Source organism: Pomacea canaliculata, linkage group LG13, assembly GCF_003073045.1.
Source record: "Pomacea canaliculata isolate SZHN2017 linkage group LG13, ASM307304v1, whole genome shotgun sequence".
Lineage (NCBI taxonomy): Eukaryota > Metazoa > Mollusca > Gastropoda > Architaenioglossa > Ampullariidae > Pomacea > Pomacea canaliculata.
Window position 1 is genome coordinate 8,014,778 of NC_037602.1, and position 27,079 is coordinate 8,041,856.

At 39.0% G+C, this 27,079-nt stretch overlaps 1 protein-coding gene across 2 annotated transcripts in view; it reads right to left on the bottom strand.

Annotated features, from left to right (window-relative positions):
• Positions 1-125: 125 nt before the first annotated feature.
• Positions 126-27,079, bottom strand: part of LOC112554315 (death-associated protein kinase 1-like) — a 90,365-nt gene continuing 63,411 nt past the window's right edge. Inside the window, exons 10-29 of one of the 2 annotated variants that reach the window (XM_025222049.1) lie at positions 22,871-22,990; positions 22,448-22,546; positions 21,709-21,807; positions 21,115-21,213; positions 19,313-19,411; positions 17,883-17,981; positions 17,273-17,371; positions 16,879-16,980; positions 16,385-16,483; positions 13,893-13,970; positions 13,012-13,201; positions 12,625-12,726; positions 12,120-12,314; positions 11,270-11,529; positions 10,890-11,078; positions 10,365-10,550; positions 9,695-9,901; positions 8,932-9,147; positions 8,307-8,507; positions 126-8,033 (exon numbers count right to left, since the gene is read on the bottom strand). In XM_025222049.1, coding sequence (XP_025077834.1) covers positions 7,620-8,033; positions 8,307-8,507; positions 8,932-9,147; positions 9,695-9,901; positions 10,365-10,550; positions 10,890-11,078; positions 11,270-11,529; positions 12,120-12,314; positions 12,625-12,726; positions 13,012-13,201; positions 13,893-13,970; positions 16,385-16,483; positions 16,879-16,980; positions 17,273-17,371; positions 17,883-17,981; positions 19,313-19,411; positions 21,115-21,213; positions 21,709-21,807; positions 22,448-22,546; positions 22,871-22,990 — 3,153 coding nt within the window. In that variant the 3' untranslated portion in view covers positions 126-7,619. The remainder of the gene's footprint in view (positions 8,034-8,306; positions 8,508-8,931; positions 9,148-9,694; positions 9,902-10,364; positions 10,551-10,889; positions 11,079-11,269; positions 11,530-12,119; positions 12,315-12,624; positions 12,727-13,011; positions 13,202-13,892; positions 13,971-16,384; positions 16,484-16,878; positions 16,981-17,272; positions 17,372-17,882; positions 17,982-19,312; positions 19,412-21,114; positions 21,214-21,708; positions 21,808-22,447; positions 22,547-22,870; positions 22,991-27,079) is intronic. The other variant, XM_025222050.1, reaches the window with a different exon arrangement.

Genomic DNA, 27,079 nt, shown 5'->3' on the forward strand with positions numbered 1-27,079 from the left:
ATCGGGTCTGGTTACAGAGGCTGAACTAGAACCACAAACGCTCCTGTGCTTTCGCCCATTTGCCTTATGTTTGAGTCTGTCAGCACACACATACACCAGAAAATGGAGAGGCTGAAGGCAAGACAAAGTTTTGCAGGAAAGTGGTATTTTTAATGAATAAATAAAAGCATTCTGAAAAGAAATACCAGTCTTATGCAAACACAAAGGAGATTTCTTTCAAGAACGTGCATGAAGTGTGCCGCATTTTGGCATTTGTTCAATGAGAGGAAACAAGTCTCTAAAAGCAGCACCGGAACAACAGGCTGCGCCTTTCTTGGGATGCATAAACATCAGTCAAAACAACTGTAAATTGTTGACATGCCAGTCGCCTTCATAAAATACCAAACATCATTAACTTTTACAGAAAAGTTTCATGATCCAGACATCATCACCTCCATTACTTCTACAATCTGCCTACAATGATCTCAATTTGTTCCTTTCTGTAAAAGCAGTTTTTTTTTCTTTCTGTACAACTCTGCCCTACACACAAATGGCTTGTTAGTAACAAAAGACAAACCGATAGGCACACCATCTTTAAGATCCTGTACAACATCCGCAGAGTTGTATATTACATTCAATAATCTAACCTGCTGCCACTGGCATAAATTTCCAGCCAATAAAGCATATCATTTAAAGACAGTGTGTGTGTGTGTATTGTAAATAACAGCTTTTCTTGTCATGTAGGTCATAAAGACACTCACTTCCTCCCCATCAAAAAAAAAAAAATTGCTACAAAGAAAGTGCCATGCAAAAATGCATTAAATTCATAAAGAAAAAAGGGTAAATGCACAAACGTATGGTCCACTGTGATGCTTAAAATTTCAGCTGGAATAATACCAAAGATGCTCACAATTCAAAGTGCATACCATCCAAAGTGTTCAATAGCTGGATAGTACAAAGCACCTGGCAGCAGAATACACAAGAAAACACTGGCATGTAAAAGTTTGTAAAAGGAATGGACTGAACTGAAAAATGGTTTGATGATCTTTCCTTTTCACATCCATGTACATGTATAAAAAACACTTTACACTGTCAAATCAAAGCTGTCATGAACAGAAAGTGGATTTTGTGAAAGATGTGTGTTACCAATAGGATATTAATATTGGATGTTGTGCACACTGAAATCTCTAATATGGTCATATATATATATTCTCACAAAGATCAGAGCTTTCTGCAGGATTTTTTCTTTCGACTTTTAGATGACGCATTCTATAACTGCTTCAAAATTGTAAAAAAAATAATTCAATATGAGAATTGAAAAGTTCGTTGGAAATTGATCGAAATATACCAACAAATCTACAATTATTAGCAGACAATACAAATGTACATTCACAGACCCACACTTGAATATTCATGTACGTTCAACCACCATCCATTCACACAAGCATGCATGCACACAACTGTTACTACTACTGTTAAGACAGAAAATTACCACCAATTTGATAAATCTCTTGAAAGTATGGACAGTGGGCAGATCACTAGCTGTAATCTGCAAAAAACACCGATGAATAGTCATTCAGCATAAAAGCACCAGTCTTGCAGCCATTGCTTGCTGGTGCTTGATTCTGATTTATAGATCACTTTGTCAAGCACAGCTGTGAATGCTTAAAAGCAGCACTGTTTCACAATGAACTGCTGATATAGCAATCACTTGGTACAGAAGTTATTTTAAAATGATGCTAACATTAAGGGGATAAAATGGGCCAGCCTTTTTATCTTGGTTAAACACAACCAAGATATTAAAGTGGCCCACCAGTCTGTCTTTTGGCCAAGTACGAGTGCCGAAGTTGAGCCTGTTTGCCACTTCAGCAGCATGATCACGTGTGCACCTGCACAAGTTTTTGTTGATATATACATGTACAAGTGCTTCTGTAAACACAGATTTTCGTAGCAGATAAAGTACAGAAGTATGCAGGTAGAAGCACCAAAATCTGCGATGCCAACATCCATCTTACGTCTAAAACAGATCTACCACAGATGTACATTTCAAAAGTTACCTGAAAATTAAACCAAGAATTGCAATGACCCTCTAATAAAACATGCTATGCACACTTATAATAATAATTTAAGGAGACACTCCAAAACATGTCCACACATACTTCAATCTTTTCTGCCAGCATCCACATTCTGACAGTGTTCCATTATTTGACCATTTGGTATATAATATTAACAATAAATGAATGTTTTATAAGTAAAAGAACATCAATGGCACGGAAGTGAAGTGTTCTCAAAGCAAGATGATATGAATGGTGGGTGAGGAGGGAAAGGGGCGCATCAGGCAAGCAAGAACACAAGGCACGCAGTTGAAAATGCCAGACTAAAGCTCTGAACCAGTCCTGATGCCACTTTTGGTAAAAAAAAAAAAAAAAAGTAACAGAAGAACCTCATCCACCATTCTTTATCTCAGCCTTATGTGTTCGTATATAGAAAAACCTTACACCCAGGCAGATAATGCACATAAGAAGTCGGCTGCAGACACCAATGCACTAAGCCTTGACTATGTTGCTAAGAACTTTTAATACGTTGATAAGGAAACCAAATCCCCCAAAGCTCACGTGAGACTAGTAGTAATACTCTCACAGACCCGCTTAGTCTTTGAAAAAAAAATCCATGGTAGTATCCTGACAGCGATAGCTGAGATATGGATTACATAGCTAAGATTTCTTTATAGTTTATCTCTCAATGGGATGTTTTCCTGAACTTGCACTAAAATTACAATACACAGCTGCTTTGGATCTTTGTTCATAGGTGTATAAGTGAAAACAAGTCATTCCTATTTTAAACTGCTTGTAAATAATTTTAATTCATAGTCATCCACAGCTCTGCTGTCAAAATACAATATGTGCATGCTTAATTAATGCAGCCATGAAGTAGCACTAACAGCACAGCAGATGGCATCATCATTCTTCTGGTCACAGTAAATGCTGATTGACAACATGTGAATCATTAACTTCTAAAGCAATCTATACATCTATAGTTCTACAAACACTGTATTGAATTCTGATTTAGTCACAAGTTGCATGTTTACTGCTAATGTGAAAAATTATACACTGTAATGTGGGACTTGGTATGAAAACTGAATTTCTCCAGTAATAGAAACTATTTTCTGTGTGTGTATCCAAATAAAACAAGAACACAAAGTGCAAAGTTCGCAAAGTTCAAACATCTTATTAGCTAATATGCATGTTTGCTTCACTGCTACTTTGTTTCAGTAACAGGCTCTGACATTTTTGGTAAGAAATTTCTTCTGCAGAATTTGCATCTTAAAGCTGGTAAGCTTTGCCTACTGACATAATACAGAAGCTTGAGCTGGCATTTCCCTAATGACTGAATACAACTGACCTTTCAGGTTATAGTAGACTGTGATTTGTTCATAAAGTACAAAATCTGGACCAGAATTGAACACTGGCTTGAGAAAGATTGCAATATGGTTCAGTATTGTGATAACCCTGCAATGGCTTTTGGTGTGAAACATCCATCTCCAATACGACTGGCCTACTGAGATTTTGCAAGGAAGTTAACTGTGCCCAAGAACACAACAGACGAAACACACACACGCACATGCATGCATATGTACATACGCTCTCTAGGTGCAAGAAAACTAATCTTGTGGAAGACTGAAAGCATACTGTCCACAGAAAATGAAAATTTGTCACCAAATAAATGCCCAAATATCAGCAGTAAAAGAAAAAGCCCGTCTGCTGTTTCCCTAAAACTGCTTCAAGTAGCCACTGCTCCTGAATGTTTGTTTTCAGACCATCCATCCTTTTACTTATCCAACTTCCAAAAGTTTCCACATGACAGTTTTAAATAAAAGACTGTCTCAAAGAGGATGACAAACCTGGTATTTTAAAAGCCTTTTACACTCATATATCAGCATAACTATGTTTAGGTATCCAAAATTTGAGAACAGCAAATTGAAAAATGTATAAATTTTAGGTCCTCAACTCTGTAGAAAGAGTGTTAATAGATTATCACAAAAGTAAAGGGTCTCATGGTCTGCAGACTATCTGATACCAGAGAAATTTGATGGAACCATGATGCGTTTTCACTAATGTGAACCACAAATTGTAATGTTTAAGCAGTTTTCTGTACATAGGTTGCAGCACTACATAAAGCTGACCTCTACACAATTAGATTAGCTGCAGATAATACAATGTACACAATGTAGAAAAGCTAAATATCCACACTACACAAAAGACCGGGAACACTCCTAAAACAAAAGTGTTGAAGATGATCAAAGCCTTACTAAGACAAAAGATTTTAAATCCCTGTCCATGAAGGCAATAATGAGAAAAAAGGTTACTGTTTCTGAAAATTGTAAGCCGTTGCAGGCATTTTTGCTGAAATGAACAAAAACCTTGATTTGTTTTCATTTGTTAAGTCTCATTTCCATCTTGGTATGTGTTATAAAAGGAATTATTGCATCTAAATGTGCAGATGCATACATAGTTTTCACCAAACTATGCTATCAGAAAACACGAACAGCAGGAAGTTTTTTCAAGTGGCCAAAAGCAGCATCAGACATCCATTTGCTGAAATTAAAGATTCCTAGAAGTCAGGACAGACCACTTGCTTTGCAAGAGGATACTTACGTTTACTCTAATCTCTAGCAATAAATGCAGTTTTTCTGGTGAGTTTGGATGCTTGGATAATTAACTAGCACTACAGAGAGTGAAGATGATGGAAGATCATAGTTGAAGCACATGAAAAAATACGTTTTAGACAGCTATAACTACGAAAGACACTTTATGTCTCTGCCATTACATAAACAATATGTTCTGCAAAACTTTTACTGCTGATTTATAAGGAAGGTGACAATTGTGAAGTGGACCGTACAGGTGACAAATGCTGTGAACTATAGAAACAAGGTGATGCATTCTTGAAGTCATGAAAGACAAGGAAAGTATTAATCATCACCCACAATGTAAATAATATTTGAGAACAAAGAGCAGGATTCTTTTATTAAAAAAACTTTGCAATGCAAGAAAATTAGTTGTTTTGTGACCTTTTCTTCTTTTGGGTCGGCAATTTTGGACTGACTTTTTGCTTTATGCCTTGACTTTTTTCAGCACAATATTTTTACTTGAAACTGATTACATCTATAGTTAGACCTAACCTCGTCATTTATTTGGACATAAGCAAATATGCTTGTTTGAAGACTTTCTGCATTTTGAGGCATCCTGCTCTTTTGTTTCATAAACAATCGTCCAACAATGCTTAAAAAATTCTGCTTCCACTGCAGTAAAACGCTCCTTGAAAGAACTTTAAATTGTAGACCATATCATGCTTAAATCAAACTATTTCCATACTGCAAATGAAATTTAGGAAGCAGAGGTCAAATAGGTGAGGTGGTGGACTTGAACAAAGTCACTTTTAATGAAATTTTCAATTTTAAAGAAGTTTTCTAGGAAAGGCATAGACGTTATGCAGAAAATAACTGAGGTACAGAGAAAACTTTTACAAGGAGTTTCTCAATGATGACTCAGTTGTCAAATACAGATAAAATAATGCTAGTGGTAGTAAAGAATTATGCACAGGTAAAAGATTCATTTTGTAAATCATCTTTCTCTACAGTGGACACTTCCATATCCTTCTGATGGTGTCAAAATATGCATTGATGAAAATGGCAGTAGCTGTTGTACTTGCAACAAGTGCAAGTCATAACAGAAATGACGAAGTTATAAAGCAGACAAAACCAATATTATTTCACATCAATATTTTCTGTACACTGGACATATTTACACATTTGATATTCATATACATATGCAGAGGTAGTGATTAACAGAACAGTCCTCCCCTCCACAAAACAAACTAAAAATCAGCAAACCACTCAGGCAAAGATTCTTGTTACAAAAATCTCTGGACACAGACCACTGATAGTGACAAGCCAGACCATGTTGGCTAATTGTTTTTAAACAATAATTCCAGGAGAATAAAATGTCATCTGAAAATTCAACACTTCCATTTCCCCCTCCCCCAACTCCTTATTTTGAGCTCATAATGTAATGTTCCTTGTCTGTCAGTGAAAAGCATGTGCGAGAAGCCTCTTGTCTTCACAAGCAGGTACAGCTTGGAAAACAAGAGTACAAGGCACGCAAAACTGGAAGGGTGGTACAAGACCTGCCATTGTTCACAACAAACTCCAACCTACTCAAAATATTCCACACCAGAATTATAAACAACAATCAAAACTGATTTCCACTTATCAAAAATTTGCACACTCAGTCACATCCAAATCCTGAAGAGCGATTGTAGAATGTCTCAGTTGGCCAAAAGTGAAAAGGGACATCTCTTCCCCCAAAATGACGGAGCTGAACAAACTAACAAATATCAGCTTTAGCAAAGCCAGGAAAATATGAATAGCAGTCATTGATGCCACAAAGAAGTCTGAGCTTGTGGGTCTTTTCTAATTTCAACAAAGTCATGCTGTTGAACACTGTGTACCAGGAGGTCATTTTACCAATTAATATCCCACCATCTTCTTTGCCCCACTTCTTGAAGTAAATACGTTGCCAATCCATGCTGAATTCTTCCCTGCGAACAAAAGACAGTGCTCAATCTAGGTGCAAATGTTTACAAAAGAAGAACTCCCCAACACATCCAGCATTAACATTTTTTGTATCATGCTAAATTCATGTTGAATGTTAAACTCAACTCAATGGAATGAAAGCAAAAAATCATCTCAGACAACCTTTCACAAACAGATTTTATAAAATGGGATTTATCATGTCCTTTCAAAGAAATTCTCTCTTCTCAAACATTTTTTTGCAAAAAAGCTCCAAAAGTATTATAATACATATTCTGCTTGAAGACATCACACACTGTTGCTGTTAAATCACAGAGTGATGCGACCAAGTTATTTCATTGCACACTGCTCAGTCCATGCTTATCCTCTTGTCCACAAGATGCAGGCTAAGTAAACACAGATAATAGCTGGTCAAATTGTTGTCATCCATCAAGCCAGTCACATAGCAACAACCACTCACTACGCATGCAGAATCAAGGGTCAAGCAGCGCTTCATTCACTTCAGTCTCATAAAGCTCACAAGTAAGTCTTTCACATCAGGAATGTTGTTTGCATTGGAAAAGCAAAGAAAGGTATTGCTTCAGCAACAACCCAGATGTGCTTTGACATCTTATGTTGAGATGTGTCATCAGCTCACTTTCTTAACTGCAGGATTATTCAACATCTGAGGAATGAACAGGAAGGTTATATTGGAAATACACCATAAACATATCACAAAATTCATGAGTTAATTCCCACAAGATGAGTCAATAACTTTACATCCAGAATGCAGACCTGCTGTCTCTGAACTGGTAAATTATTAAAGGAATGTGGTTTCACTGTTAAAAATGCTGAAGATGGTCACTGGATCAACTGAATTACAGGCTTTTATATGCTCTGCTCTAAAAGCCACAAAGCCTTGCACCAATATGGCAAACATGCAACTTTCCACAAGGTCTATCACTGAAACTGAAGAGACACACACATGAGCAGGGGCACACAGGGAGACAAATGTGGCATGACCATTGTTAGAACACTGTTAGCGCAGTCAGAAAGACAGATGCGCCTGCTGTCATCTCGACAAGTTGGAGAGAGTGTTAGTGGAAGCATCGGTGCCATGGGCCCCTGCACTCTCATCTGTGCTCTGATCCTCGTACGTTAAGGTGTGAAAGGGAGCAGTAGTCCGTAAGATAGCTTCTACAGCATCGATGCGATTGAAGTCTTTGAGATGGGCAACCAGGTTCCGCACTTGTGTGCTGGTGCGACGAGCCCATTCAGCCAACACTCGCTGAGTCTGCGACACTTGCTGCGTCTCCTGGCCATCAAGTGCTGGGAGGAAATCTGACAATCCAAGAGTTACAGCAAGTAGACACCAATCCCTCCCCATTGGATCTGGGGGGTCGAGTAAGAGGGACAAAAGGCGCTGCGTGTGGATTGTTAGATGAGTGATGTCCAAGTCCATACCTAGTGTTATATGGTTTAGGACCTGCCAAAAAACAAACAAAAAATCTTTCCATGTTCTTTTAAAACACTACGGACAAGACGCCAGAATCCTAAATGTTCTAAAATAGTTTTAATGGAAGATAGTGATGGTAGCAATACTACATTAAAACATTTCAAATTATAATTGGGAAAGCCCTGATTTTATGTCAGGAAACAATATCTAAAATCATTTTTATTTCCTCTGTTCCTGCCTCTATCATGCATTGTCAACACTTCACAGAAGCACCCAGCAAGACATCTGACCAGCATGTCTTACCTCCTCGGAGCCCATGCAGGCAATGTCAAGAAAGTCTTCATATGTTGTTCCACTCAGCACCACTGAAGACCGGTTCTCGAGCTGCATACGAAGAAGTTCTGTAGGGGAGTAACTGCGTACAATCTTCCCATGTTGCCGAAGCTGGGATGGTGACAGCGAGTAGCGTTCAGTACACAGTCCTTGGCATACACTTTCAATCACCTGTAAACAAAAATTAGCTTGGCATTTATATAAAACTTATATTCTCTGTTGCATCTTAAAACTTTCTGAAAAATTAGCGATCAGTTTATTATTAAAGCAATTAATCAAAATCAAATGGTCATGAACAAATACAAGGGGAAAAAACTAGTATGTGCAAAGAAAATGTAACAGAAAAAGCCTGATGAATAGTAAAAAAAAAAGAGAGAGAGAAAAAGTCATTGAAGGTAACGAAAATGGCACAAAACTATTTCTTATGATGCTTTTAGCCATGAGAGGCACATACACACGCACAAAAATCAAGGAAGCAGTTGAGAGCAAGCAAGCAAAAATCTGAAGACAGGTGTGTTCATGGTAAGAATACAGCCAGCAACCACACTGCTTACAGACCGCATTATAAATAACCAATCATTGTGTATCATCTCACCTCTTCTACTACATTAACAAAATCTTCCAGAAAAAAGAATAGAGAATAGCGGGATGCTGGAGGGCCACGGACTTTGATCTCTATGTACTGCTCATGGTTATCCATGTCTATGATGCCCTCCAAAGCTCCGCAGCAGTACTTGGAGCCATGGTGCCACTGGTACAAGTCCACTTCCTGATCTTCACTCTCTCCCAGCATGTTTCGACGCAAGAAAACCTGGACAAACATACAGGTCCACTGCTCCCAAATATTCTGTCAGATCAGGTTCAATCTTCTACTTAACCTCCCCCTCCCTCAGATAACAACTTCCAAACATGTTTACTTATTATGTTGTACAAAAGTACAAGAGTTTCGAAGACAAAAGACATGCCAAATAAAGATAAATGAACTTATAATGATAATAAACATTAATGAATATTATAATAATAAACACTAAGTGCATTTATACAGTTCCTTTATGGCTCAATGCACTTAACAAGTACAAAACAAATATAAACACAAAATAAACAAAAACAGAAGAGACTGGCAAAAAAGAGGAAATAAAACAAATATTCAAAGACACAACGGCATAGCATCAAAGTATGCAGGAAACTCTAGCAGTCAAGGTAAGGCAAAAATAGTGATCTTAAAATTGTGTTTTGAATGACTAGATATGTTATTTCTCAGTAGAGTCACCAGAATACACAAGACAATGACCACGTCAGCACTAACATTTTATCAACTCATTCTAATTGGTGTATAAAGCCTAAAGAAATAACTTTACCTGGATTCGAGGAAAAAGGTACTTGAGCTGAGCTCCTGACTGGAAACTGGTGTGAAGTCGTACACCTCCATACACAGCATCAATGTATCGCTCATCATCTCTCTGCCACAACCCTGACAAAGTCTCGATAAAATTGAGGCAAGGAAATTCAAATTCTACATCCCCTTCCACTTCACACTGTGTACAGACCTCCAAGGCTTCAAGAACCTGAGAAAATATGAAACAGCATCTTTGATAAATGCCAGTTAAAACAGTTATTGGATTAAAAACTACACAAAAAGGGGAACAGAAAGCCTAAAGAAATAAAGGTTATCTGATTAAAATCGAAATTTGCAAAAGTGGAGAAAGTGCCACAATGTGATAGTATTTTAGACAAAATTTCTCATGCAAAGAGAATTCACAAGTGGAGGATATAGATTCTATCCCCACTCGAATTTTCAAGCAACGTTATGAAAAATACACAAATTACAAAATATGTCCAACAAAAACACTGCATCTTTTCATGAAATAAACTTCTGATTATCCATAATATTTCATACTTTTAATACTCTCTATATCCATCATTGGGTGCCTAATAAATATGATCTATAACGTAAGACACCTTTGAGAATGAATGAAAACAATGCCTTCTGTAAACCATGACTACATCCAGTCCATTCTTATATCTTACTTGTAGCAAACTGCTGGCATCTGTGTCAGGAAACATGATCTGAAATTCGTCAACTGAGAAACAGCCAGTGATGCGAGCTTGCACTATTTTTTCATGTGACAGCAGTGTTCCAATCACGTCCACGCACAGCCACCGAGGGGACAGCACCACTAAGTCTGTCCCAGACTCATTTTCCAAGTACACCACCTGATGCAAAGTTTCAGGTCTTGTTCAATCCTTAAGCATCCTTTGTAACACTCCTTCTCCATACAAGCATAGACCAAAACATACTCAGAAAACAGCATTAACACAGATCTGTTCATCTATTGATCAATACATGCTTCATCTCCACCTGGCCCACCTGCTCTCATGTCTGGTTAAAAAAAAATATGCATGAACATGTAATTATAAAAAAACACCACTGAGCATGTAGCAATTTCAGCATCTTATACATACAAATCATGCAAATTTCTCATAAGCCTGCTAGATGATAACTGTCTAAAATTTGTTCTCCCCACTCCGTCAGAATTATCTCATTCCTAATACCTCTCCCATCAGCTGCAGTTGCTCGACCAGAGCCTTGATGTGATCATCAGAAGCTAGAGGGTTGACCCTGGATCGAATGGACTCAGTGAACTGTGGCCAAGTAAGCACTGGGAACAGATGTGCTTCACGTCGCCAAGCGGCAAGCTGGGTTACAGCGGCTTCCAGCAGACCATTTGACTTGGGAAGGTGCTGGGTTCAAAATTTTAAAAATAAAATAAAAAATGATAAAATCTATAGATCACTAATCAGGGCTGCATTTTATACATTGAAAATAAAATTTTAAGAATATATTTCAACCTTATGAGAGAATGTGACAGACATACTGAGCCCAAGAGAAAGACCAAGCAGAATAAGCTATACTTTTCAAACCTTACACTTACATCAAGAACATTCCTTCTGGCCACCATCAGTTCCTGTTTCAGTGCCTTCATGTCTGCAGATGTTGCCACCTGTGCATCAATGATGTAAAGGCGGTCACTAAGCTCCACATCATACTGAAACATCTGCTGAACCCTCTGATGGAGAGCATAACCCTCAGGACTGACATACTCTCCCCGGCTGTTGCGCGAGCAGCCACCCTTGTCAGCATGTGTGGCCACCAAAATAACTCGTGGAGTATTGGGAAGTCGGCCACAGAAGCCTATATGGAAACAAAACAGTTTTGTAGAAACACTTTTCTAATTTGTCTCTTTCCCCTGCTGGTATTATTGAAAAAAGAGAAAGCTTAGAACTGTTTACCTTTAGGATGACTAACCAGTAACCCTAGGAAAATCCTGTAATCTTGATTCTGTGTTTATGAAAACCTGGACAATTTTGGAATATGAAAATGATTCTGACTGCACCAGCAGTTGTTCAGAGCACATTACTTTCTGAGCGAGATGATGACTGGCTGCTATCAGTATTATGGTGTCACGGATCGAAAGTTTTGATGATGGACAAAAATTATTAAATCCTATCATATATCACACGGGACACACATATCTATGGCTCAGTTGAGAATGCCACAAAAAGTGGCGGACATAGCGTTTACATAAAAATCCCTGGATAGAAGAAGAAATTTAACACATGAACATAGCATAAAATGAGTGCTTGTCCTCTCAGCCTTTTATGGCAATAACTCTACCAAACTCTCAATAGGTTTGCCATTTTTATTTTGTCTGAATTCTGAACTTGAGAATGGAAAGTTGTTGCTAGATTAGTGTGTTTATTTCTGGCAAAAGCATGACTCACCAATTGGCAAGGCAGGTGCAACACGAGCTTTGATGAAGTTGAGCCAGAAAATAACCTGAGCAAGCTGTTCATCAGAGGAGTCTTGCAGACTGAAGGTCACCAGGTGTACACAATGGGTGTCCCCCAAGAAGTGATCGTACAGCATATAGTAGGGCTCGTATCCAGAAAAATCCCATATGCTGAAGTCGCCAGCACCTGTTTAAAAATAATATGAATACACATTGCTTTAACACTAAATTGTAGCACCCATGATAAACATCAACTATTTTTGTGCTTTTGCTTTTCTTTTTTGCCTACAAAGTGGCTAGTACCAAGTGTTAGTGTGTGTGCACATGTGCATGAATGCACATCTATGTAGTGTGACATATTGCCAAAAATTGTACATACTATAGATATATAAATGCACTCATACATTTAAACTTCTTGGAATACAATCATTAACAAGTAGTTAAAGATTAAGAGATGTAGAGGCAGAACACACTATCACAAAGCAGTAAGATCCTACCTGTTAGAGTGGCTTGCTGTATTTCAAGTCCTTTGGTATACGTAGGGTTTGCGACCTGATAATTGAGTGGTGTTGGCAGGCTGAACTGCCGAGACAGTGATTCTGGTAACAGTTTAATGAACGGGCGTCAGTTAATGCTATCTCTACTCCTCTCCATACTGTTACCAGATTTGCAAAACATAATATGCTGGTTATCTATTGGGTGCCATTACAACTATACTAATATGCAGCTACAACTGCACAGCAGATAAAGCTGCTGTAGTATTGTACAATCTTGCTGCATCTATATATAATATATATGTATGCATATTCACATAAATATTTGGGTGCATGGTTACACTCCCTGTCAAAGCACCCGCACACAGAAGTTCTTACAGAAGTTCTTACTTTTACTCCTGAAGGAACTGCCTGTGCTGTTTGGTAGTCTTCGTCTGAAGAAGCTGCCCAAGAAGCCGCACTTAAGAGATTCAATCATTAAAGATTTGCCAACACCAGTAGATCCGAGGACCTTAAGCTTGATGCGGGGAAGACTGTTGCTTGATGGAGAGAGCTGCTGGATAAATAACTGACCTTTCTCCTGTAAAACACAACCAAAAACTTACCTGCTTTATCATATCTCATTCTGGAACATTCAAGAGCTGACAGTTACGGGTTTTCGTATCAATAACTTGGAAGCATTAGGTCCCAAACAGGTTTAAAGTTCTAAGCTGTCTCCTGCTCCTTAATGCTTATGCTATGTTACTGCTTATAGAAACGTTGATAGAAGATACAATACAACTTTATTGCCTCATGAGAAAATACATGTACATATTTTACTGCCAGGCAATTTTATAAGAAAAATGCATAATATTTGAAAATGAAATATTCGCTATATTTAACAGTGAAATGCTCAAAAAAAAAAAAAAAAAAAAAAAATCATCAAAATAATTCATAATCTCTTCTCCCCACTCCAACAAATCCATGCACACCCAAATGGTATTTCTCTCTCTCTCTCACACATACATGCCCTTTCAAGCCAACCAAATTCATTAAATCTTGCTCGGCAGTATTAAGGACCAAGCCAGTCAAACCTTGCTCAGCTTCCTTTTGCCCTCTAATTGACAGTTTGAGAAACCCAAGCCTGAACAGGGAACATGGTATAGGACTTCAACAAAATGTTGTGTACATTTCTTCAAACTACTATCATATGACCCAGTAGGACTACAGGAAAGGAAAAGTAAAGCGCATAAGATGAAATTTAAAGTAATCTTAATGGAAACCTTACATACCCCTTTGACCTTGCTCATTAGTTCTGCAATGTCCATAAATCCCTGTGCAAGAGCCATGATCTCCCCAGTGACCCCATCCTGCAACAGACAGCATGCAAAGTGCAGCACTACTTCATAATTATTTTGAATGATGATGGCATAAACCATGTTTGATAATGACACTACAAACATATCAGCATTTCAGATAATCTTGTTTGCATGCTGCAGAAATGTATCACTTGTGCAGAAGATTTAAAAGATTTGAAAACTACATTTGCTTTTATCCCTAGAAAATGCTTTCATTCAAAGGCATATAATTCTAGTTTCATGGTAAGGGTATGTGGAGGTGTGTATGTGTATGCACATGAATGCATGTTCATGCTTAAGTCAGTGACAGAGAACACTAGGGGGAGACAGGAGGCAGAGCAAGCAGGGAATAAAGAAAGAGTGAGGCTTTCGCATGAAACAGATCAATCAGTACAGACTAATAAAAACTAAAGTTACCCCTAATGCTAAGTGATAGTGATATCATGGTAGATGACATAATGATTATGAAAATTGGAAAGGGTAACAAAATATTTATGATCTTATTAGAAATTAGAACTTTGTCACAAAATCTTGACTCGCAGCTCTGAGCTGAGTGAACAGCAAAAAATAAAGATTAGAAAAATTAAGTTAATTAAAAAAACAGGCATTCATTTATATATTTCTTTAGTGAAAAAAAGAATAAATATAAGCAACACACAAAGCAAACTCATGATGCTAATGAACATATGGTCATAATAGAAACATCCAGAACTAGCTATACAGCAAATTCTATTGTAGCTGATGGAGCTCCGGGGGAATATAAAGTTAAACTTTAACAAAAGCAAATAAAATGTGTTTGAAAGAGAAAAAAGTGCCTCCACCTAAAAAGTGATTGTGCACTCCCAGGGAAGTCAGGGGTCAGGCGCGGAGATGGAAGAGAATGAAGAGGAGGTGGGTTTGGATAGGTGTAGGAGAGACATTGCTCCGTGACATAGATGGTGGTCACTGTTGTTGGTGTCCTCTTTCGGTTGTTATTCCGTTTTCCCAGGGTCCAGGCAGACATCAAGCCAGTGATGAGGTACTATTCCAGTTGCTAGATCCCTTATGCTGCACTACTCCTATATTCTCGATTTCTTGGTTACTTGATACAGTTTGGATACTAAATTTTTCTATACTGTTAATTATGCAAAATAGCTGAAGGTTTAAAAACATTATTTCTAAGGCATATTCTTTGCAGAATTATTTCTTGTGGGTGGTCAACTCTTCGATTCCAGCTCCTTCAGCAACTATTAAATCTGGGCTGCCCACCTCTGTCGGTCATTTTTAATAATTTTTACTACCAAGAAACCTACGTAAACAGAAAGGGACAAAATCCTGATGTTTATCTATAAGAATCACATTAGAAATGAGTTACTTCCTTAACACAGGAACAGGGTGATGTTACTTTGAAGTTCTGAATTTTTCTGGATGTACCTTTCTTTAACAAAAACAATGGCAACACAAATGCACATGCAAAAGCTAGCAATTTTCATAATTTTTCAAGCCTATTTCTGACAATAAAGTTATTCATGAGTTATGTTTATTCATCTCTACATGCTATATAATATTTGTATTTTAACTGAATTTTGATTCACTGAATTCTGGACCATCAGTGATCCTTAGTTGTGTATAAAATGTGCAAAATTGTTCATTATGGAAAGACAACTTGATATATTTTTGTTGGATTTACAAGAAAGTCCAATTTCACCATGGGGTAAAGTAAGAACAGTTTCTTCCTCTTAAGTTTGAACTTTTAATATAATTTTGGTTCATCTTCCTCTCATGTTTAGTTTTTATGATTTTTTAAATACTTCAATTTGTGCATACCTTGGCATAAGAATCAAAGGTTGAGGCACAGAGTCAAAGTATTAATAAAAACAACTTTCATCCTTGTTTAATATTATTTTCATTCATGGATGAAAAATACTTTTGAGAATAGTTTTGTTTTTTTAACTGACAAACTTGCAGACATATCTTTATTAGTCTGTTATTCCCAGTTTGGTAAACTCCATAATATTCTTGAAGAGTTGGATACATTACCACATCTTTGGAAGAATGTTCTATTTTTAACTTTTTCCCTGACCACACAAAATGAGCAAAAACTCAGTTTCATAGCACAATATTCTCCATTATTTTAGGTAGCCCATGTTTTAGTGTCACTAAGCACCTTTCATACTGACTCAAATGTAGATTTTGAATAATTTTCCTCCAAATACCAGCATGTAAAATGAGAAATAAGCAGAGAACTATCTGCAAGCCAAAATTGTCCTACCATAATCCACAATTTTAAGCACTATTTTGCAAATTGAATATGTCTACACACAACAGAATCTTGCTGCAAGCTAGCATTCATCTCTTACCACCACCACCCCTGAAAACTATGTAAACTAGTAACTATTAACTCCTAATCTGCTTGTGTACGAAACTGATTGTCTGGATAAACAAACCTTGTTAGGGATGTCCGGTTTAGCACCAGCCATGAGAAGACAGCGTGCAATCTCAATATGTCCAGCTTTCACTGCCAGGTGGAGTGGTGTAAAACCATCCTGAGGACGCATAACGTTATCAAGTCAAAATTTCTCATCAAATACTCTGGGATCTATGGAATGGTTTTTCCATTTTCCACAGTGAACATAGAATTTTAATTTTGTACTTTAAGCACAACTACAATTTTACACTTAAGCAACCCACACTAAAACACTACTAATTTAATAGATCATGTTAAACCAGAAGTTGCCTTTGCCCTCATTTGTAAGTCATTTACCTCTGAAAGAATTTAAGTAGTCTAATCAGGGGCAAACTCAGAACTGATGTCATGCACACATCTTTATTTTTTCCCAACATTCTTGTTTATTCTATACTTTTAAGGGCTCCCCATCCTCACCCCACCAAAAAAAAGTTTTGCAAGTGTTGGCGACAAGATTAAAAAAAAAAAACTTACAGAACTGACTATATCGACTTTACAGCCTAGTGTGCACATGAGCCGAACAACTTCCAGCAGTCCTTCTTTAGCCGATATATGCAGGGCACTCTCCCCTGTCTCCTGCCGAGAAGAATGAACAGCTCAGAAGTCACAGAATCAAAATCTCAAACATGAGTACTCATCAGTATGATTATCCTATCAGGAGTCACAGAATGAATACCTCAAATCATTATCCAAACAGGAGTCAAAGAATAAACATCTCAAGCAAAATGTTCCTATCAGGAGTCATGAAAGGGAAAATCAACCATGATTATTAGCTTTATCAGAATAAAAGCCTTATCACATATCTTACCACCAAAACAAATATCTCTGCATGATCACAACAAAAGATCTGATTGCAGATTTTATGTACCTTATCAATTAAGTCCAATTCACAGCTGGCTCTCAACAGTAAAAGGGCTATGTTGGCATGGTGACGCTGGCAGGCCATGTGTAATGCTGTGCTACCCCGCTGTGATAGAAACCAAAAAAATTTGGTAAAACTAAAGCTCAATAATAAACCTGATTATAAATGATTTTTGTGTCTGTGAGGAATCAGAACAATGCAAACTCACACTTCTGACGCAGAAGCATTTACCTTTAGCCTAACATATTAAAAATAATTATACAATCTAACACTTCAGCATGATTAACACAGACATTTTGTTCTTTTCCATCTCTTTAGTAAGGCAAAGATTAGATGACAGTATAACAAAGTAGTAATGAAGTGAAAAAAACCGAAGTTGACTGGGTGTGAAAATGTAGCCAAGATGGGAGCACATCAAGGTTACAGACAGGAGTTTGTTGGTATTAACCCTTAAGTAACAACAAAAAGCCATTAAGTGCATGCTCTCAGACAAGATGTAAACAATGTCTACTGCTGCCCTTTCAGCAATTGACAAGTGTTGTCACACACTGCTCCTATTATACAAACTTGTAAGAATAAATCTATCGTGCTCTTCAAAGAAAACGATTTATCCAACCTTGTCCAGTCGGTTGACTGGTGCTCCATGCTCCAAGAGAACCTTAATACAGTCTAAATTTCCTCGGACAGCAGCACAATGTAAAGGTGTTTCTCCTTCCTATAATCAACAGAATAAAACAAATAGGTCAGTGTATAAAAAGTGTGTGAGAGATAGAGGGGAGAGAAGCACCAGCCAGGTACAGATTTCTTCCCCTTGTGCATCCTCCACTGACACACTCACACCACTGAGATAATAAAAAACAATGAAATGTCAGCAAATGCACTTCTGTGAAAACAACAAATACTTGTCAAGCATGCACATAAAACTGATGCAGCAAATCACACAATATCACAAAACACGGCACAAATTACCCACATGCATGCAAACACAAGAATGCTTGCAGAGTAAACATCATATCCACATTACAGAAGGAAAGAAGATCTGCACAAGAACGGAAAATACCTTTGGAACAACAGAAGTTCACTTATTTTTATCGGCGTATGTGCATGTGGACAACCCCACATCTAATTTGTGAAGGCAAAACTCTCCCATATCATTTGTTCAATTTTAAGTTTTTTTAACATGTAACAGACAACACATCATGCGTCTGCCAGCTCACCCAACAGGTGGCTTGAAGACAAGTAGAATGACATTAACATGACCAAATATAATCACATCAGGTGTGCAAGATCAACAACTGTTCTGTCGAGAACAGCTGAAACTGTGAATCATTATTAATAAATTGTTTTCTGTTCTCATTTAACTAGTATAAATCCCTCATTTACCCTGCCTTGCAATCACAATGGGCTTCCATAATTGCAGTAGCTTCAATGGTCATGTGAATTCAATGCTACACTGACTGAATGATGGTTTGCATAACATTTAGCTCAATCTTGCCACTCCAACAAGATGACTGTTGCCTTTAACTTCTTTTTTTTTTTTAAACATTTATACTGACTCATGTCAAATGCATTCACAGAGCATAAATACAAAAGCTCTAATCTTACCTGTCTGTATCTGTATTTAAAATATTTAGATATGACACTGTGACAAAAGTTCACTTCTGGCATACAGTCGGACTTAGATTGCTTACATCCTTGTTATTATTGCTTTGTTGAACCTGAAACTACATCAATGGATGAATAAAGGTTTCAGGAGATGCATATGATATTACTGGCCTTTAGTGTGTTGTTGTTTGCATGTTTTGTGTGTTTGAATGCATGAATTAGGTAACTGCTGATCAAAAAGAGAAAAAGTCCGGTCAAGGTTGCGTCACCTTTGATATAAATTCCATTCACGCTCATTTTGAACACTCAGAGTGCGCTGAAACTTTTCACCTGACAAACCTCTATAATTTGATACAGTCAATGTGACGGACCATCTAGGATCACAGAAAGACATCTTTGAATACATTTTGTTTCAAAAATCAGATCCGTTTGATGTTTTACCTTGTTCTGTATGTCCACCACAGCATCATAAGAGCAGAGAGTCTGCACGATTGACACGTAGCCATGCCATGCTGCACTGTGGAGTGGTGTTTCTCCAAGCTACCGGTGTAAAACAAAACTTGCAGGGTAAACAAAACTGGCCATCACTCTTGCAAAATATAGAAACAAACAAAACAAAATCTAGCACTGATCTGATTACTTTGGTGGGGGGTGGTAGTGGTGGTGGGAGAATCAGTTTGCCATGCACACAGCACACTACACAGCAACATGAGCTGTCAACCAACACTGCAAGTTTTACTAGTTTTGACTTTAAAAAAAAAATCTAAGCAATGGTATCAAAGGGAATCAATGACACAAAAAGCTCAAAAGATTTAAATATTTTTGATGAGAATTGTATCAGTTATGATCAACCTTGTGCAAGTTTTGCCACTTTGTTTTGATTTTTTGTAATCAACAAAATTTAAAGTTAAAATGGGTTTAAAGATTATTGTTGACTTCTTGTGTATATTATCAATCTTAGCACAAAATAATGTATTAAAAAATTTAACGATTTATTTTTAAGAAGTGGCATAATGAATAATTGACCTCATTCCCTGTCAACATAAGAAGATTAATCAGATAGGAAGCCTTCTGTGCCACCCATGACATCTGGCAATCAGCTGACTTGGAATTTGTCAGCACTGTATTGCCTTATGGCAATTATCCTCTACTCTGAACGACTTGCCATTTGAAATGTGACTGAATACATTTCGTGTAAGATGCTGATGCAAACAATTTTGATTTTTCTCATTGTTATTACATGAGAAACTGAGCTTTTGTGAGTCTGGGTTAAGTTTTTTAGGTTGTTGTTATAGGCTGCAATTACATTTATCTGTGGCCTTCTAGAACTCTCCCATATCATTTGTTCAATTTTAAGTTTTTGTGAAGAGTGCAGTGGCAGGCCTGACGAGGGGGGTCTGGTGTACCCGGGCCCGCGGTTGTCAAGGGGGCCCGGCCTTGGTCAGTGGATTTTTTTTTTCTTCTTCTTCTCCTTTACATTATATACTGGGAAAATAATTTACGATTACAAGTACAAGGGGCCCGGAGAGGTCGTCTGTCCCGGGGCCCGGGCTGGCTCTCGGCGGCCCTGTGCAGTGGTGATCACTACCAATGTTTGACAACACAAACACTAAGGTGACCAGACGTTTCGGGAGCGAAAGCGGGACAAGTGCCGAAGATGGTGTCGTCAACGACAAAAAACGCCGTATCAGCGTACGGTATTCAGATTTTTAAAGACAAGTGGGACATTTGATGGACTTCCAGAAAGCCAGAAAGCGGGACATTGGGCGTCCCGCCCGATATTCAGGCGGGACACGAGGTCAGAAGCGGGACTGTCCCGCCTAATGCGGGACGTCTGGTCACCTTACAAACACACACACACACAAGCATACAATTAGACACATGCCAGTACAATGATGGAAATGATGACCTCACTCAGAGGACAAACAAAAGTAATGGCCCAACCCAAATAATAACTGGAAGCTTTGGTTACTACAACTGTTAAAACATGCAATAATAAACAACAATGTAAACACCACAGCAAACCGATTCCCAGCAAAAAACATTTCTGGTGAAGGAGATCAACAGCCTGCTAGCTGTGGAAGACACCAACAATGTTCCACAAGCAAACTGCGACAATCAATGTCTTGGCAGTACAGAACACCACTGCTGCACTGTGACGGCCAGCAGCATAAACTATAGTTCTGCAGTGACAATGTTAAGCAAAAGTCACTGACTACAGACACAAATGGCTCTATACTTACACTATCAAGTATGTTGATGTTGGCACCAGATGAACAGAGGAAGTCCACAACTTGGGCATGGCCATAGCGAGCAGCCACGTGCAGCGCAGTCTCCTCTGACTTTTTCAAGACAAGTTCACACAAAGGAGTAAGTTTTTGCTGTGCAGGTCATAGCACTTCACTAATCTTTGATAACTTTATTTTAAAAATAGCAAATTTTTTACATTATTTAAGCCAGCTACATTTCTTATATGTCATGAATCTAGATAACCAAATGACAGTCTGTGTACTCTCACTAAAAGAATTTTTTTTTTCCACTGACGTCAGATTCATACAGGCCTTCATGAAAGATAAAATAAACAACTATGGTCCAATGCTTAACTTATTGAGTCATTCTCAAATGCACTTGTCAGAACTCAAGCATGTTCAACTTTGCACAGGTATCTTATCTGCATGCACACACCCAGACGTTCCCAGATGCTTCCATAAGCTTCAGCCATCAAAGTTTTGAGCAGTAGTATGAGATATTATACCTATTTTCATGTAACTTTCCTAAGAATTTTTGTTACCTCTGATTAATTTTTTTTTGTAAACAATAAAGAGAAACATGCATACTTTGTTTTGAGAGTCGAGAGAAAGGCCCGCTTCATGCAGGCATTTGATAGCATCTAGATGACCCTGCCTGGCTGCCCAGTAAATGGCAGAGTCTCCTTGCTTGCAAAATTTAAAAATAGATAAAAATCAGGTGCAGCAAAACTTAATCTATAATCTTGATTTGATCCCTTTCTTATTAGATTATGCTTCTTTACCTTATCTGTTTAATATTAATTCCCTATGCAAGATCCCATTTCTGTCCCCTTAACAAACACAAATGCTCAATACCTCCCCCTACGCCTTAAACAGCAGTTACTAGTCCCACGAGTAATTTCATATTACTTTCCCCCTCATAAGATACAATAATTCAGAGTTTTCCTTTAACTGTTCCTCTGACAAACCTTCTGGGTACCACTGAGAATAAATCTTAACAGTACAAAGCAATGCCATCAAAGGAGAATTATTCAACACACCGTACTTTGTGACAGGCTTTGATTAAGTCATTTACTGCTCATTCAACACCCCACCCACTTAATCAAATCAAGCTGCTACAAACAGAATTCGACCAGAACAAAATAAGTCCTCTATGATCACATTTATGAATAGATAGTAGTTAATATGTTAATAGTGATTTTTCCTGTTTCTACATTTATGAAAATCCAGAGGGGAGTCAGAGTAAGGGGAAGCAGGAAATAAGCTGATGAATGGTGGCATTGGGAAAGTGGGGACACATAGGTTAAAAGAAAGAGAGAATAAATACCTTGTCTTTTACAGCGATGTCAACACCCTTATCCTGCAAGAAGCGAAGGACATCAACATGCCCCCCACTTGCTGCCATGTGAACAGCAGTCTCACCATGCTGAAACATCCTTTTGCATTTTGGTTTCGCTTTCTTGCCTCTATGTCATCTACATGTTTTTTAAAGTCTTCCTACCATTATGAAAATTAAGTGTAATTAGGTACTCAAATTTTGGGAATTATTATTTTAAAATGAACTTAACCCGATCATATAAAAATGCTGCACTCAAGTTGCCCTTTAAGAATTCTTTATGTCCCTCCAGTATCAAAATATCCTGTTCACGCTGCACAATCATATAATCTTTAGCTGTGCTAAAACAAACAAAACATTGCTGCAAGCAAAATCTCTTGTGGACTGTGTTACGTGTACCAAACATTTGCTCACCTTGTTAGCTGTGCTAAGATCTACATTGTTGGCCATTTCTGACAGCTCCTTTAGGCCATCAACATTGCCTTCCTCTGATGCACAAAAGAGTGCTGCCATGACAAAGTTTTCAGCCTTGTCCTGTGGAAGAAAAAATAAGCAGAGGTAAGATCTTACACTAGCTCATTTTCCACTAGGTGACAAAGTAAAAAAAATCTGACAAGGTATCATGAGACACAGAGTCGTTTCATAATTTTATGACATACTAAACAAGAAACAACAAAAGACATGGTATCACATTGTTTCTGCACTTATTAGGAAACTCTTGTGGTTGACAGGGAGGCTTAACATCACAAGGGTATGTTACTACTCACGGCATCGACTGACTTCAGAGTCTACAAATTTGTCTACAAATACATTTTTTGGTCTTACACAGTACCAATGAAACTATAGCACGCATATCCTCATCTAGCTCCCCCCTCCACACACACACACTCACTCACAAATGCTCATTCCCACACAGTAATCCGAACCTGAAGGCACATAAACTAGACTGTTCAATATCATCTCATTGAGGTAACTGCAGGCTCTGACATCTCACTGCCTCACAGGCCCCAAGTTTGGGACTACCCTTACCTTTCAAAGTTTTAACATGTATATACACACACCACCAGTGTCACAAGTGACCTATTGTGGTACTCAAGCCTGCTGGCCAGTTAACACCCCAAATTACAACACAAGGATGTCGATTCTTGTCTACCAAACCCAAATCTACTTTATTTGCTGTGGGCTTTAAAACAAATATGAACAGTAATCACAGGGTGAGAAAAACTACTATAGTTTGTCATAACCTCTTTTATTAACTGCAGTCCAGTAAAACATCTGCAGTCACGTAATATGCCAAGAGTACCTCTCTTAATCACCGTCAGCTGCAAGCTGGCAAACAATTAGCATGTGCCAGCTAAATCCATCTTTGAATCTTTTCGAAAGGCAGGAAGAATGACTCCACTGACAGCTTAAGCCTGACTGCATGTGAAGGTTATCCACAGCATTCAACTATACAGTGCTGCTTCATTCAAAGCCATGTTATCAATGGATTAACAGAGATCTTGTTCTAACAGCCTCTCCGTGACCAGTAAGTCAGCCACACAAATCTTTGTAGGACACTTTTTAATGCTCACAGACTCTGTCATTGCTAGGAACTGAATGAGTCTGTCAGCATTAAGAAGTATCCTTTTTAAAATGCTGAGCAAATCCCTCAACTAGTTCTTTGAGATGACATATTTTTTAATGCTGAGTGATTCATTTAGCTAATTCTTTGTTGACACTTTTTTAAATGCTGAGCAAGTTCCTCAGTTGGCTAGTTCTCTGAGCCTACATGTCTTTAATGCTGAATTCTTAATTTAGCTAGTTCATTGCAGTGATCTAGCATGTCATCTAAGCCTTTGGTGACCATGTATATACATACCTTATCTAACTAGGGTTTCTCTGATGGGTCATCTGCCTGTCCTTTGCCCCCCCCCCCCCTCTTTCCCATTTATTGCTATTTACCTACTCATCTTCCTTTGCAAACTCATGATACTCTCAGTCCTTGTTACCTGGTTCCTCTCTGCGTTTTCTGTATATCTTTTATTCATCAGTACTGTTGTTTATCCTTCTGTTGTCTGTTCTTCTGTCTCTCCTATGTTGTTCATGTCTTGTTCTTAAGCACTATGAGCATGCTCCTTATGAGTGTGAGTATGAGCTTTACAAATCTTGAGTTTATTATTATCAAAGTCACCGTTGAGCCCTTACACCTATGTCGCTTTTCTACCGTCTGATTGTAACCTGGCGATGTCCTTCACATTTTTTGCAAATATGTAGATGATCACACAAGGTGACTGTGACCTAAGAAGTCTGTCCTTCCTACGCCCACACCACAGACCCACCACGTCATCTATGCAATCACACCACGTGACTGCAGATAGCTAATGTTGTCTGACAGTGTAAACACTCCCTACTTCCTTCAAAATCTCTAATCAACTCACTAAAAAAGTTTTAAAAAACAACAATAAAACTCCCCACTTATGAGACAGCCATTTGTTGCCTACTTAAGACAAAATTCGCAACTTAGAAACATTTAAAATCTCAATGCCTTAAAAAGACACATTCTCCTACCCACCTTTAATTCAGTTCTAGGTCTAACTACTCCTTCGTGTGATATGCTCTCGAGTGCTGTGTCCATTTAGGGCCTCATAAGACTAATTTGTCCACCGTCTTCTGACACCGTTGACTGGAGTGAGAATTCGCACGTGTCTTATTAAACCAGTACGGAACTTCACAACACAAACCGTGCATCACCTTCCATAATATGAGCAAGAGTATTTCTAAATGATATATTTCGGGGAATAAAACTATTCTAAATTAATTCAGTCTCCCTTGCCCACCCAGTCCAGCCCCCAGCAAAGGCCAAAAATTCGTGACTGGCGACTGCTGTTTTCCGGTACAGCTTTTCGAGCATCAAAGCTGGCAAGAAAAAAAAAAGTACGAACACCTAGTACACAACCACCCAAGGTGCTTTGCTTTAAAAACATCGTACACCATCCAGACGTTTCTGCTGAAAAGAGCGAGAGGAGGGCGGGGCGGGGATGGAGTGTTAGAACGGCCTCGTGAAAGCGTAAAGGAAGAGGAGGACGTTACCTGCGGCTCCACATGACACACCAGACGACGTGGTGACTGTCACACGCTGCGGCACCGACTCCTGTGTCAAGAGCTGATACACCACCCCAAGTGTCGCCGGTGCCGCTGCAGAATCCTAAAAGTTGGCTGCACGGTCTGAGCTGGCAAGCGGTTTGTTTAGTCTCCGAGGGATTTCTATCGATGTTGCGCTCAAGCTACACGGGGGACGGACGGGTTCCGCCAGCCGTCGCCTGCACGCGGCAGCTGTGCGACTATAGTTCAAACACAACCTATCCAACGCAACAACCCCACCTCTCACACATATCTCTACATTCATGTCCTCGCCCGCTGTTTATACACTGCTCCACTCCACCCCCACTCCTGTGCACGCACGCATGTCATTACCCCCATTTCTTTCCTGTGTGGACGGACGGCCCTGGACTGTCTTAAATGTTCGATGGTGTCCTGGCACGTTACTACTGGGACCGTTATTTAGGAGCCAGAGGTCAGTCCGTACCCCGGGATTTGCTTTACCTCAGTACCTACAACCCTTAGCAGCCCTGGGCGTGGATCATACACGTACGCAAGAGATGCAACACTCGATTAGTAGCTGACTCCGAAGCTTCTGGTCCATAGTTAACCACTGGGGTAGCCCTTATCTCTTCTTCAAAACTATGTAGTTGAACCGACAGAAAGGTCGAAGGGCATCAGACAAAAAAACAGCCACCGTTCGACACGAGACAAACCTTGTCAGGAAAAGCAAGGAAGAACCAGTACAGACGCAGCAGGGTCGTTCCCAATAGTGCCCCACTATATCGGGGTTGTGTTCGGATGCTGCAGGTCATCGCACTTACCTCTCCCTACCGTCAGCGGGAGGTGATCGCAGGCCGTCAGTTCCTCGGCACCGACAGGGTTGCCGCAGAGCGTGAAGCGCGGCACTCAACGTCTGTGCTCACTAAAGCGCGGTCATCCGTGAATGTAGCGTCTGGTCGGCAGGAGGCCCACACGGTACTGTTACATAACGGAGCGCTCCATGGCACGCGCGCGCGTGTGAAAGTTGCACCAAACGGATGTGCATTCATTTTGCGAAAGTTAGAGTCCCAGAGTCAATGACAACCTGACGACACTGAGCAGCCCTCCCTGTCGCTGTCGTCTGCCAGTGCCGTAGACACACAGGACAACCACTAGTTAGATACCCCCTCACCAACATTCAACACCCTCAGGAGAAGCGAGTGATCGCTGAGTGACGCACGGCTACCAAAACCACGTATGTGACGTCGCATAACCGACACCTCCATGAACAACTCGTTTCGAAAACGGCAAAAAAATCAAAACAAAAACCACCACCACCACCACCACCACCACCACCACCACCACCACCACCACCAACAACAACAACAACAACAGCAGCAACAAAAGAAACCCAACAAAAACAGACTCTTAAAAATATATATCAAGCAGACTAAAATGGTTAAGATGAGCAGAACTCTCTCGGAAGGTGTGTAACAAGACCGGCTTAAACTTAGCACAACACAATAAACTCCCGGCAGTGGGAATCGTTGCGCTCCAGTA